This window comes from Pogona vitticeps, chromosome 1 (genome assembly GCF_051106095.1).
Source record: "Pogona vitticeps strain Pit_001003342236 chromosome 1, PviZW2.1, whole genome shotgun sequence".
Lineage (NCBI taxonomy): Eukaryota > Metazoa > Chordata > Lepidosauria > Squamata > Agamidae > Pogona > Pogona vitticeps.
Genome location: NC_135783.1, coordinates 190,171,485 through 190,184,971, shown reverse-complemented (window position 1 = coordinate 190,184,971; position 13,487 = coordinate 190,171,485). Strand labels below are relative to the sequence as shown.

General features: G+C 41.2%; 1 protein-coding gene across 5 annotated transcripts in view; it reads left to right on the top strand.

Moving 5' to 3' along the window:
- MYO1B (myosin IB) overlaps positions 1–13,487 on the top strand; it is a 158,155-nt gene that overhangs the window by 133,700 nt on the left and 10,968 nt on the right. For 3 of the 5 annotated variants that reach the window (XR_013545163.1, XM_072979647.2, XM_020810513.3), the window contains exons 23-27: positions 179–265; positions 3,948–4,034; positions 5,991–6,065; positions 8,004–8,138; positions 10,217–10,323. Coding sequence is in view for 4 of the 5 variants with exons in the window: in XM_072979647.2 (XP_072835748.2) it covers positions 179–265; positions 3,948–4,034; positions 5,991–6,065; positions 8,004–8,138; positions 10,217–10,323 (491 nt within the window). In the remaining variant the exon portion in view is untranslated. The remainder of the gene's footprint in view (positions 1–178; positions 266–3,947; positions 4,035–5,990; positions 6,066–8,003; positions 8,139–10,216; positions 10,324–13,487) is intronic. The other 2 variants (XM_072979660.2, XM_072979668.2) reach the window with 2 other exon arrangements.

Below are 13,487 nucleotides of genomic sequence, written 5' to 3'. Positions count from 1 at the left end.
ACAAGTTTCAGTCTAGCCAGCACATGCTTTCTTTTATACTTAATGAAATGATTTGGGTTCCACCCTGCCTTCTCTTTCCCTCTTTCTTTTATCAGTTGGGAAATTGAAGCAGCCTTCTCTCTCTCTCTCTCTCTCTCTTGCTCAATTTTCTGTAATTTCATTTTCAAATGCACCACAGGCGCGAAGGGAACTGAGGCGGCTGAAGGAGGAGGCTAGAAATAAGCTTGCTATTGCTGTTATTTGGGCTTACTGGCTTGGATTTAAGGTACTACATGCAAGTGTCCTGTGCCCCCAACCCTTCCTTACCCAACTTCGTTACTTAAAAATAAAACAACCAAAGGCGAATCATTGTTACTGGCTTACTAATCTTGAGCATGTAATTCCTAATAACTCTCCATTTTCATCTTTGTCACACTTAACCTAAAAAACACTCATACTAAAAAATAAAAATAAAAAACACCCTAAGATAATCTAGATATACCCACCTATAAAGCACTAATTTGTTTGTTGATGTGCCATTAAATACCTAAACTGAAAAAGATTGACTCACGTCGCTAGAGCATACAAAACTAAGACTGCATGACTGAAAGCAAAATGTCTTCTTAGCATGCTCAGGCAGTTTTTGTAGGTTCCCACACTAAAAATGTTCAGAACTAAGATAACTGTATTAATTAAATTTGCATCAGTGCTTATATAACCCATCTATAATATTTCACATCTTATTAAGGTTTTTCCCCCCTATCCTATCACAATGCCAGTTTTTTCACCAATTAGAAAGAAACCTATGGGCAGGATTGCCTAGTTCTGTCAGAGATAAGAGTCAGTTCTTACCAATTTATCCCCATTTTATTGTACTGAACCATTTTCAGGATTAGGAAATAATCCTGCAATCCTATGCATGTCTCCTTAAAACAAGTCTTATTGAATATAATGGAGACTCACTCACAGGCAATGCATATTGGATCACTACCTAAATAACTCAGTGGGGCAAGTGTTTTGCAGCTGCTAAAGGTGTCAAAGAGTCGTGTTATGGTTTCTTGAAGACTGACAATTTTTATTTGGCATAAACCTTAATGGACTGCCACCTATTTGCTTTAAAGCAGCTGGTGAAACAGTCTGCAGTTTGTGCAGGCTTACACCAAGGCTGTCCTACTTTGGACACATCACGAGAAAGCACGATTCTCTAGAAAAGACAATAATGCTGGAAAAGGCCGAAGGCAGCAGGAAAAGAGAAAGACCAAATATGAGATGGACTGACACCCTAAAGGAAGCCATAGGCTTGAGTTTATGAGAGGGGAGGTGGGCAATTGAGGACAGGACATTTTAGAGATCAGTCATTCATAAACAGCTTCATGACACATAACAACAATGACATATAAAATGTGTTGCTCTTTAAGGTGCCACAAGACTGCTTGCTGTGTTTGATGCAGCACACTAAGATGACTATGATACTCCCTGCCAATTTTTTTTACAAAGAAAAAAGAAAATGCCAACATTTGCTGTCAAGCTGTAGGATTGGGCTAGGGGTAGTCTGTAAAAGAGACAGGACTACCTTAGTAAAAGGTTTTTCCCCCTAACTTGCTAAGTTTGTAGATAACTAGCTGTCTTAAAAACAATAATCTGTGGCAGATAGTGGCAGGTTTTGCCGGTCTGGAAGTGTTTGTAATTGATATGTTGGCTACATTGCCTTTTATAGAAGGCTATTTATGTTAGAAGCCCAATATAGCAGTAGATTCATATTTTTTCAAGAGAAGTGATTAACATGCAAGTCCAAACTATGACCCTGAAAAAATTCCAGGAATTCCAGTGTCAGCTGTTCTTAGAAACGAAGTTGCAGTAAAAATATCCTTGACAAGTCAGTTTTTGCTCTAGTTTGCTGGAGGCAGGGCAGAGCAAGTGCCCCCCTCACATATGCACATATTTTGGAGTGGCTGCTAGACTTCCTTTCCGCCAGTAGGCTCTGAATTACTGGCATTCGCCTCTTGAATGTGTAATGCAGTGTGATGGACTGGAAGCCGAAGATGGTTATATATGATGACCAAAATGGGCTGGCAATCTTTTTTTTTTTAAAAAAAAGTCTGCAAACAGTACCTGCTTGACACGCTACCATACATAAACAGCCTGCATTAAACCTCACTGATCTGTCTTTTATGGGGGACCCTAGGCTGCCTTATGGAGCCTATACATTGCATCTAGGAGGAGGTCCTAAGCATTTCCAGATAAAAGATATCAACCATTTGGCCTGAGAAACCCTCCGATCCAAGACCCTGTAAAGTTACTACTAGTCAGAGTAGATTGTATAAATCTGTAAATTAAAATGGCAAGAGATTTTAGAATCTGAGCCTCTGTGGTGTTGTAGCAAAATACTGCAGACTTTGCTTAAGAAAGACAGAAAGTAGTTTTGTGAGCTGCCACAATGGTCAAAATACTGCTGAAGTAAACTAGCATTAAATCTGGTCATAGTTAACATTTTTTTAAAAGCGATTAACATTTTAAAGTGATCACTGGAAATCCTCCCACAAGAGAGCTGTCTCTGGCTTCCTTGAGGTTTAGGTATTTGAGGGAAAGGGGCTTGACAGAATGAACCTCTTACTGAGAGGTCCTTCCAATATCATTCTTGTTCTTGGTTTGATCAAGCAATCCACAGCTAATCCCATCCTCATGATAGCCAGGGGTTGGGGGTGTGTGTCTTGGTCAGGTAAGGAATGAAGGGTCACAAGCGATCTATGTAATAGTCTCTGGCTTCTGTCCTTTATGATGTGAGCAAAACTAATATCTCACTGAGAGGAAATGGAGTGTCTGCACTTTTTTAGGAATAGCCATTCCTAGTGACAGTGTCAGAATGGTGGTAGAGGCAGAAGGAGTTTGTCTCCGTTCCAGTCACTCTCAGAGAATTACGGTCCTACCACTTCAGTATTAGGGTGTCTTGTCCGGAGAACTGAATAGTGCAGTCCTGTCTGTAGCTACTCAGAAGTTAAGTCCCATTGAGTTTAGTGAGGTTTTCTCCCAGGTCGATAGGACTACAACCTAAGTGTGCTTCCTTGTGTTTCCTTTTATTTGACCTTTATATAAAGACTAAATGCAGATTTAAGATAACAAACCATAGTTTGTACTAAGGTCTTTCAAAGAGGAAAATTTACAGGACATATTTTTCTGCAAGATGCACAGAGTTGTTTATGCCGCAGGTGCGTAGCTAGAGGTCCTAAAGGTGTCATGCCACATCCAGTTGCTTGCACACAGTAGATGTCTGTCCTCTACTAATACTAAAAAAATGAAAAGGAATTATGTAAATGTATGTCCGTGCAGAATGCTAGAGGGTTTTTTTAGAGCATTTCTTCCATTTTCATTTCTCTCGTGTCCTAATGTCCTTTTCTTGTGATGTTTGTGTATGTCTTTGTGTGACAACAAATTAAAAATTGGGGGGAAAAGGCAAGTTTTTTGGGGGAGGGCGGAGTCATTGACATGAAAGTACCATTGCTGGTATAAAATGAAAGGGAGGAATGTGCCATAAAATAGTGGATCCCAAGGATCTGTATTTACCGTGTTCCTGCTTGAGGTCTCTGCCATTGCTGAACAGCATACCTAGGCTGGCTTCTAATATTGACATCTGAATTAACACCCCTTTGATCTGCAACTGTGGAGGTGGCTTCCCATTAAAATTTAAGAAGGATTTTACCCGTGGCCAATTTAACATTCCATATAAGAAAGCCAGTATGAGGGAGCAGCAGCCATTCCTAATTCTTTCATCTGCATCCGCTGGGGCTGTGTTGAGGGGCAGCTGCACTTTCACCCTCTCTTCACACACTGAACCTCTGGAGTTCAAAAGGGGGCTTTCCTTCACTCCCATCTGGCTGTTATTGGCTCTTCTCTCAGTGGGTACGGTTCTTTCTGGTCATCATGCTGTCTGCATTGGGCTGTCTCTATGATTCACTATCTAAACATTTTAGGCTCGGAGGGAGTTGAAACACTTGAAGGAGGAGGCTAGGCGCAAGCATGCTGTGGCAGTCATTTGGGCTTACTGGCTTGGACTGAAGGTACTCTTTCAAACAGCTCCCTTATGTCAATCATGAACTCAATAAAGCATTGCATCTCTACTAACACAACACATGGTGCTCTGAGGTGGGTTTAACAAGCATGATCATTAAGGATATTTTTTTTCCTCTCCTCCCCCCCCCCAAATCACTTTTGAAAAACAAATAAATGGCTGTTGGATATTGTCTCTCTCCTTTTTAAATAGATGTGTTTAATATAGAACACACGCACATACTTATACAGAAATAAATCTAGGAGTATTTGAAGATATTGTTATTTTAACCAGGAATGTGATAAAGGAGGTATAATTAATGTTTTGTTTCATTGTTCTTAAGGAATACTGTCGTAGTGTGCCCATTGCAATAATAATCCAGTTTGGAAGAATGACATGCTATAGCAGAAACTAATGAGGAATGAAGTTTTCTTTCACATATTATTGCCTAGAATTGCTAAGTACAAAGTGCAGTCAACTTTTGCACAATTGAGGGTTGAACGTTGCCTGCAAGCAAGAGCTTCAGGGCCATGTAGGAAACTCACTCTCGTGCTGTTTACTCTCACGGTGGGGGGGGGGGCACAATTTGTGCGAAGGAATACCTTTACATCAGGAGCTTCCCGTGCTGTTGCTGTGGCTTTGTAATTGCAGCATGAATTATCAGTTTGCCATGATTACACAAGTCACAGTAGCTATGCATACAAAGTTGTCAAACAGTGATGATGATCTACAGAAATATGAGTTCTGTGTGAGCACAGTCTGCTTCTGAACTTGATGGAGGCCAGTAGCAAGGGTAAAAATACTATCAAGTTTCATTCAGTGCTTTACATTTAATGGAGTTAGTGTTCCCCCAAATCTTGATTTATCTAATGTACTCAGCTTTGACTGTATCCTTAGTATTGTGTGTCAGGCAAACCTGTTTTGGACTAGGGTAGGGCAGAGTTTATAAAAGTGACTCTCAGAAATGTTAGGCTTTTTCTTCCAGTCACTTGTATGCTACAGTGCTCATTCAAACTTTTAGACTGATGCCAGGTCACACTTAATGGTGATGGTCATGTCTTCAAAGAAAGTGACTTGGGGAGATGGGTCGTGAGTGAGAAAAGGTGAGCGTTGTCATGTTAAATCTTCTATATGCTCCCTTGTGACTGGCAGGTGTGGTTTTGTAAGCCTGCACATGATACTGAAAACTAGAAATAATAAGAAGCACTGTTGCATAGGTCCCTTAAAAGAACCCTTTCAAAAATTTTTGTCACCAAACAGGGGCATTGTTTGTACTTTTTGTGATTTATGGTTCTTACATGGCCAAAGAAAACCAAGTTGACAAGCTTGGCCTCTGACTGCAGCATAGTTCAAACATCTCTGGAAAACACGGCTCAAAGAATTTTACCTATCTTTGGTTACCTCAGGAGTTTAGTTAGTTACGACATTTTGCGATAGTTTGAATCCAAAATCTAACCACCACCATCACCCCCGGGATTATTGCATACAATAATACAAGGTGGTTATACTGCGAAGCTGAGCAAGCATTTTTCCTCTGCTTTTTGAATGACTCAATCAGGCACTGGTTTCACTGCAGTGGTAAGCCCATGGGTTGTCCTACTTCAGACTGCAGGCAGTGTCTCTCAAGGTCTGTTGATTGGTATTATTTATTTAGTCCCTTGCTTACTTGCTTATTTTCAATGGGGGGAACATTCAGTCAAGGAAACCACTGTCTGCAGTGTGAAGCGGGACAGCCAAGACCAGGTTTACCTGCAGATAGGTATAGATCTAAGAATGATAAAACTCCTTGTGAATTCTGTTCTAATTTGCCTGTGCTGTCCCACCTTTCAATACCTAGAAGGGCCCTGGACAGGACCCTTATCCTTTGAAACCACCCTTAAAATTGCAATTCAGTGTGCAGTATTGCTATGCTGATGGAAAAGCAAAACAAAAACTGGATGTTTACTTTAAGGTTTTCATTTGTCAGGTCCGCAGAGAGTACAGGAAGTTCTTTCGAGCCAACGCTGGAAGGAAGATTTATGAATTTATTATTCAGAAAATTGTACGTATTTTCATACATACAGCAATGTTGCTACAACTCCATTCATTTGTATCCATTCATTAGCAAAGTGTAGTAAAAATGACAGTGAAAATTGGGCTTTGAAATATGCATAAATGGGCCAGCTGAAGAATTCTGCCATTTTTTTATAGAGAGAAAAATTTTGCTTTTCCCTAATTATCTAAATGTTGCCAGTACTATTGAGAAATAATACGAATGGTCCGTTTTGTGTGTATTCAGAAATGTTTAATAACAGTGATCATGAATTTTAGTTTAAATCTCAATATCTAGGGTTTTTTTTTTAATGATGAGGATTGTATGATTCGAGCTACATTATGAAGTTCCCTCCTTCAGGGTATGATGGGGGTAGAGCCATTGAAGCTTTATGTCCCACAGATATTTACAGGTATGATGAATATGTACAAGCATCAACAGATAGCAAATGAAAGTGAAGGCCTTATGTAGTGCCAGGAAGACCAGTCCTTTTTCTTTAAGTACAAACACAGAAGACAACTATTTTGAAGGCCTTGGGAATAAGTGTAACACAATATCCTCACAGGGTGCACATAACAAGAGGCCAGAAGTCCTGTCTTCATTAGCCATGGTACAGTGGTGCTTCGCTTAGCGATCGCTCCGTTGAGCGACAAAATCGCTTACCGATGGACTTTTTGCCATCGCAAAAGCGATCGCTTTGCGATGGTCCCTATGGGGAAATTCCACTTTGCAATGTTCACAGGGAAGCGATCATCGCAAAGCCCCCATTTTCGGCCAGCTGATCGGTGGTTTCAAAATGGCCACCGGGTAAACAAAATGGCTGCCCACTGTTTTCAGGCACGGATGCCTTGCTTTAGAGGCACCGAAAATGGTGGCGCTATGGAGGATCTTCGCTTTAAGGTGAGTTTTAAGCCCATAGGAACGCATTAATCACGTTTTAATGCGTTTCTATGGGCTTTTTACTATCGCTTAGCGATGAAATCGCTTAGCAACGTTTTTTCCGGAACGGATTAACATCACTAAGCAAGGCACCACTGTATAAATAAAGAGTGTGTTGACAACGTCTACATTGGCTTGAGCATGTCATGAGAATGGCTGATGGTCGGATTCCAAAAGATCTGTATGGAGAATTAGTGCAGGGAAAGCGCCTCAGAGGGAGACCACAGCTATGATACAAGGATATCTGCAAGCGGGATCTGAAGGCCTTAGGAACGGACCTCAGCAGATAGGAAACTTTGACATCTGAGTGTTCAGCCTGGAGGCAGGCGGTGTAGCATGGCCTCTCCCAATTTGAAGAAGCACTTGTTCAGCAGGCCGAGGCAAAGAGGCAGTCCCGAAACCAGCCAAATCAGGGAGCTGGATAGGGGACAGATTGTATTTGCCTTCAGTGTGGAAGGGATTGTCACTCTTGAATTCGTTTTCTCAGCCACACTAGACGCTGTTCCAAAACTTCTATTCAGAGCATATTACCACAGTCTCTTGAGACTGAAGGTGCCTACTGACTGCACATAGTTGTTCCTCTCCTCACAGGAATGGGTACACAAACGATTATGAGATAGTTTCACATAAAAACAATTGTTTATTATTTAAGTCTGCTCAATCAAAGCACGCCCATAACCCAGCTTTAAATCAGAGTTTATAACTGAACCTGGCTTTTTTAGATACACTTAACAGTAATCTTAGATTTGGACATCACAGAGGTCTGTCCCCTTCTCAGCTACTTTACCTATTCAAGAAAAGGAGAGATGACTGGGCTGTATGCATCAATTAATATTTCAGAGAAATTCTCAGTGATTTCGCTATTGTGTGCTCCTAAACATTTCATAGATTATAGGTCAAAATGAAACTGGATGAGGTGAATTGGGACCTCTTATAAAGCCTCTTCAAGTAGTTCAGTGTTTTAAAATGATTCATTAAAATTCCTCTCTCATTTTTTTTAAAACCTAGATGCAGAAGTATTTTCTGGAAATGAAGAATAAGATGCCATCTTTATCACCAGTAGATAAAAACTGGCCAGCAAGGCCTTATCTCTTCCTGGATTCAACTCACAAGGAACTGAAGAGGATATTTCACCTGTGGAGGGTAACGAGATCATACAACAGTTAAACTTACTGTGGGCTAAATAACGTTTCAGTCCCAACTGGAGTAGAATGATTGCATCCAATGGGGTATCATGCAGGTGGCAAGTAACATGTCCCATTCATTTCTGCTCTGGTTTGGACTAAAACTGGATTTAGCCCTGTGTCTTGATATACCAGTACTTTTACTTACAGGCCACTTTTCTATCAGTAGAGGTTATGGAATAAACGTTTACAATAACAGCAAGTAATAAATAGCAAGAGCAGCAAAGCATGTGATCATATTCACATAATGTCATTGTTTTAAAGAGAATTAATCAAAAGAAATAGAATTTCTTGTAGGATTTATATATTAGCAGTACAGTAAACATTGCCTTTCCTCTCTGCATTAGGGTGATAGCTGTGTCTAGGTAAAGGTAAAGGTTCCCCTTGACAATTTTTGTCCAGTCGTGTTCGACTCTAGGGGGCGGTACTCATCCCCGTTTCCAAGCCATAGAGCCAGCGTTTTGTCCAAAGACAATCTTCCGTGGTCACATGGCCAGTGCGACTTAGACACAGAACGTTGTTACCTTCCCACTGAGGTGGTCCCTATTTATCTACTTGCATTTGCATGCTTTCGAACTGCTAGGTTGGCGGGAGCTGGGACAAGCGACAGGCACTCACTCCGTCACGTGGATTCGATCTTACAACTGCTGGTCTGACCCTTAGCAGAGGCTTCTGCGGTTTAGCCCGCAGCGCCACCACGACCTGTGTCTAAGTAACCCCTATATACTTGTCCAGCTTGTGAATCAAAGTAGCCATGAAAACCCATTTACAAAGAAAGCTTAAATGTCTGGACGGTTTTAAGAATTCAGGCAAAGTTCCGTGTAAGAATCCATCCAGACATCCCCAGGGAAACTGGTTGAAATTAGAATTTCTTTTTTTCTCTCCCTTTATTCACTTCTCTGAGAAATTCATGTTTCATGCTTATTGTTGTTATTGAAAATAGTTTAATCAGAATGTGAGGGATACCCACCCAAACTTCAACCTCCTCTCTGAGTAATACTATACTTTCCTGTGAAATGAACATTACCCACAGTTGTTGGAATTTACTTAAACCATGGGCTGTTTGTTAGCAAGTAGTTTCAAAATAGCAAATGAGGCAGTTGTAAATTCCATAAAAATAATTCACAGTATACCTGTCTACCCTGTGAGTTTTAGCTAATGTAGTTATTTAAGAAGCAGGAAGAATAATCACTTTTACACCATCACACTTGAACTGTCTTAAGGTGTGCATATGTTCAGAGAGAAATGTCACTTTTGTACGCCAGCTGGCATGCAGCTGTGGGGGGCGCGTGTTTCCTTGCTCCACTAATGGAGGTGGAGGAATCAGTGTTGCATGATGTGGTTGTGTTACGGTGTATGCAGCTTTGGGGGGGGTGTGGAGGCAGAGGCTTCATCATCACTTGCCCCTCCTGTGGCTGGTAGTGCAGGGAGAGGTGTGCTAGGGGTGAGCCCCCTAGGGTGCTTTTGGGCAATTGGGTCCTTGATTGTGTGCCACCTCATGAGGTTCAGGGACCTAAGGGAGGTGCAGCCCCTCTAAGGCAGCCTCAGGATATGGCCAGCCTTAATTTGTACGACTTGTGTTCAAATCGGATCCAAGGCTGTCTCCCCAAAATGGCCAGCTGGGGTAGGTCTGGTGAGGTACAGCAGGGCCCTGGGGTCAAGAGAGGGGTCTGGGTGGTCCACCTGCTCCCAGACCCAAGTTGAAGCATTCCCTTTGGTCCCATCCCAGGTTAAGGGAGTTGTTGATGAAATTGTGGCCCTTTCTTAAAGCCCATTTCTCATGTCTTGCCTCTTCATTTACTGGCCGGGGGGAGGGGGAGTCAATGAAGAGAGCAGGCACAAATATGTGAACATGATGGCTATGTTGCTGTATATTCATTGTATTTTGGGATGTGAATGTGTCAATCCAGCCATGCACTAGAAAGTGCGCACCTTGAGCACCAAGCAAATAGCAAGCTGTGGCAAATCCCTTTATTTCCCAAGCCAAATTTCAAATAAGAGTTTTCTCAGTCATTTGTCATACCCTTTTTTTTTTAGTGTAAAAAGTACAGAGATGAGTTCACAGACCAGAAGAAGGCTATATATGAAGAAAAACTAGAAGCTAGCGAACTTTTCAAGGACAAGAAGGCTTTATATCCAGCCAGGTGAGGAGGTATTCTTAGTGCCTTTTGCTGAGGCAGCAAGATAAAGTGGCCTCATTTATACTGGCTGCTCAGAAGAAATTCACTGGAGCATCCAATTTATCTTCACCAGCAGATGCTGCAAATGCTACACCTTCATTAATTCTTGTATCTCCAGTGCCTTTCCTTGAGAATGTATATTATGTGGATTACTAGTCTACTAAATTACTTTTTCCATAACACCATGCCTGAGGAATTGAAATCTAACATGTTTAAGCATACTAAAAAGAACCGTTACATACAAAACCATTAAATGTAGGTTGAAAATAGTTATAATTTACCTACCATTTCAATATAAAATATTTCTGCCTGTCTCCCTCCTGTTCCTTAAGTAAGACAGTACAATGGTGCCTCGCAAGATGATTGTAATTTGTTCCGTGAGAATCGCTGTCTTGCGAAAAAAATCATCTTGTGAGGTTCCCTATGGGAACTTCACAAGACGAATGAAATTTATTCGTCTTGCGAGGCATCGGTCGGGGGGGGGCGTCTTGTGAAGCATGGTCATAGAAGAAGCCGTCTTGTGAAGCACCTTAGTGATCGCAAAAAACAATCCTCTTGCGGGTTTTTCATCCCGCGAGGCAATTGTCTTTCGAGGCACCACTGTACTGGGAAACTGGGAACCCATCCAGATGCTACTGGAATTATCAGCCTGGCAGATCATTAGGAACAGTGGAAATTGTAGTTTAACAACTCGGTGTTGTGTACAGTGAAAACCTCTGAGTTTTGCTTGGAGTTCTTTGGAGGGGGTGCCTTTTTTTCCCCCTGGACCATTTGGATGCTGGGTCTTTCATTAAACACAAAAAGAGACCAGATATTTCAGGCTATTCCATTTTATTTTTGCCCATTGATGTTTCTGGTGCTTAGACCAAATAAGGTGTTGTGTTTAATTCATTACAACCCAAATGTCCCGTCCCTATTAACAACTTCTGGAAGGCTTCGTTCCCTTTTGTAGAATCTATTTCTGGAAAGCTCCCTTCCATTCTGTTCTGAGTTCTGTGCTTCTCTTTCTCACCCACTTTCATCCTCCTCCAGCAGCGGAGAGGAAGAAGGGAAAGATGACAGTGAGGTCTGTTTTTGCACTCACTTAGCATTGAATCAAAATAGAAAGCAATTCTCTCTGGATGTATTCAAGCATGTTTTAGTTTATTATAGGGTAGAGTAGAAGAAAACAGAGCACTTTCAGTTTTGCTATAAATGACCAACATAGCATGATAGACTGCACATAAAAGCCTGTCGTACAAGGTGATTATTTATAATGCATTAAATGCTCATAGGCTTCCTAATACTTAAGAAAAATGATTCAAGACACAGAGTGTTCAAGTGCCGTCTTCTCTCCTTTTGCACTTTCAGTATTAACATTCTTAACTTGGGTTACAGCTAGTTTATCTTATCAGTTTCTCAGACAGGTAGGAACCTGTCTCCATCGGTTCAGATAAGTCAGCAGCACTGCTTGTTCCAGACAGGGGATACACAATTCATATCGCTTAAGGGGCTGTACACCCTGTCTACATTCTTTCTTTCTTTTACCCTCTTTGGAGGGCAGGTGAGCTTATCTTATATGATCAAAGTACCAAAAAAACAACAAAAGTGGTTTTGGAATTTTAAGAAAGGCTTAATTGTCGGAAGTCTCATCTCTTTCCAGCAAAGCTCAGCCTGATGCCTACTGTGTCTCTCTTTTCTTGAGAGGCTTCTCTGAAAGATGTGTGAACTGTGTAACTATTGGGCTGTGTGTAATCCAGCAGGAGCCCCAGAAACTAAACTGTCTGCTAGGGAAATATAAAGCAGCATGGATTTGCCTGTCCCATAGTTAACAGCAGGAAAACTGTAACTGCACTCAGCGTTCAAGAATGAGCTTCTGATTTTTCTCAGACTAATTTAAAGCAGCTTTGCAAATAAAACCCACAGAATTTAGTCATCTGCAAATCAGGGGGGGAGGGGGAAGCTGTCTGGCTAACTAAGCTGCTCTTGCACACCTAAATAAGGTTGTTTTGGGGGGTGGGTTACAAAAACTTCTCTATTTGATCATAAGAAATTAGTTTTGACTAAAGATAGCTGAGTGTTTGGAATGCCCCTCCGATTAAGTCAGAAAGAGCTTGAATTGTTACTTTTCAAAAATAACTTTCTGTCTATGGCTTTAAAGAATAATGTGTTTGTTTCTGTGCTGATTTTCCTCCCATGGGGGACTCAAGGTGGCTCAGAATGTGTTGGGACCATACAATAATAATAAGTTTAAATACAGTGGTGCCTCACTTAATGATGTTAATTGGTTCCCAAAAAAACATCGCTATGGGAAAACATCGCTAAGCGAAACACCATTTCCCATAGGAATGCATTGAAAACCGGTTAATCCGTTCCAATGGGAACGGATTACCGTCCTTAAGTGAAAATCACTATAGGAAACATCGCTAAGAGATATAGTGTTTCCCCCATTGGAATGCATTGAATCCTATTCAATGCATTCCAATGGTTTTGCGATGTCCGTTTTCGCTGTCAAACCTACAGTTCAATGCATTCCAATGGGGGAGAAATAAATTCACCAAAATTTAACGAAGACTCAGAACAAAGCCAAATTAAGTTTGCACAGGTTTTACAAGGTGCACTAACGATCCCAAGCATTTAAAACCGTTTTTGAACATTTTAAGACACACTTAAAATTGCAAAAACGGACATCGTTAAGCGAAACAGGGGGACCTAAACTGTCATCGCTAAGCGAGGCAAGATCCCGAACATCGCTATGCGAAATTTCCCCATAGGAAACATCGCTAAACGGAGCACAAAATTGCTCAAAAAAACCCCATCACTAAGCGAATACATTGTTAAACGAGGCAATCGCTAAGCGAGGCACCACTGTACTATACAATACTATTTGTTTTTTTAAAAACCCACTAAACATTGATCAAGGTTAAAAACAATTTAAAAAAAACTTTTAAAATGTCAAAATTTTATAAATGGAGTGTTCCCATTGTGGCCTACATGTGTCGCTCAACAGCCTGCCTCAAATGGAAGGTCTTTGCTGGAGGATGGAAGGTCAAGCCGGAAGGGGCCAACTTGGCTTTTCAGGAGGCTGCATTCCAAAGCCTGGGAGTGGCCACATTATTAACAATGAGCAGCACTCTTGCTGGTGCTGC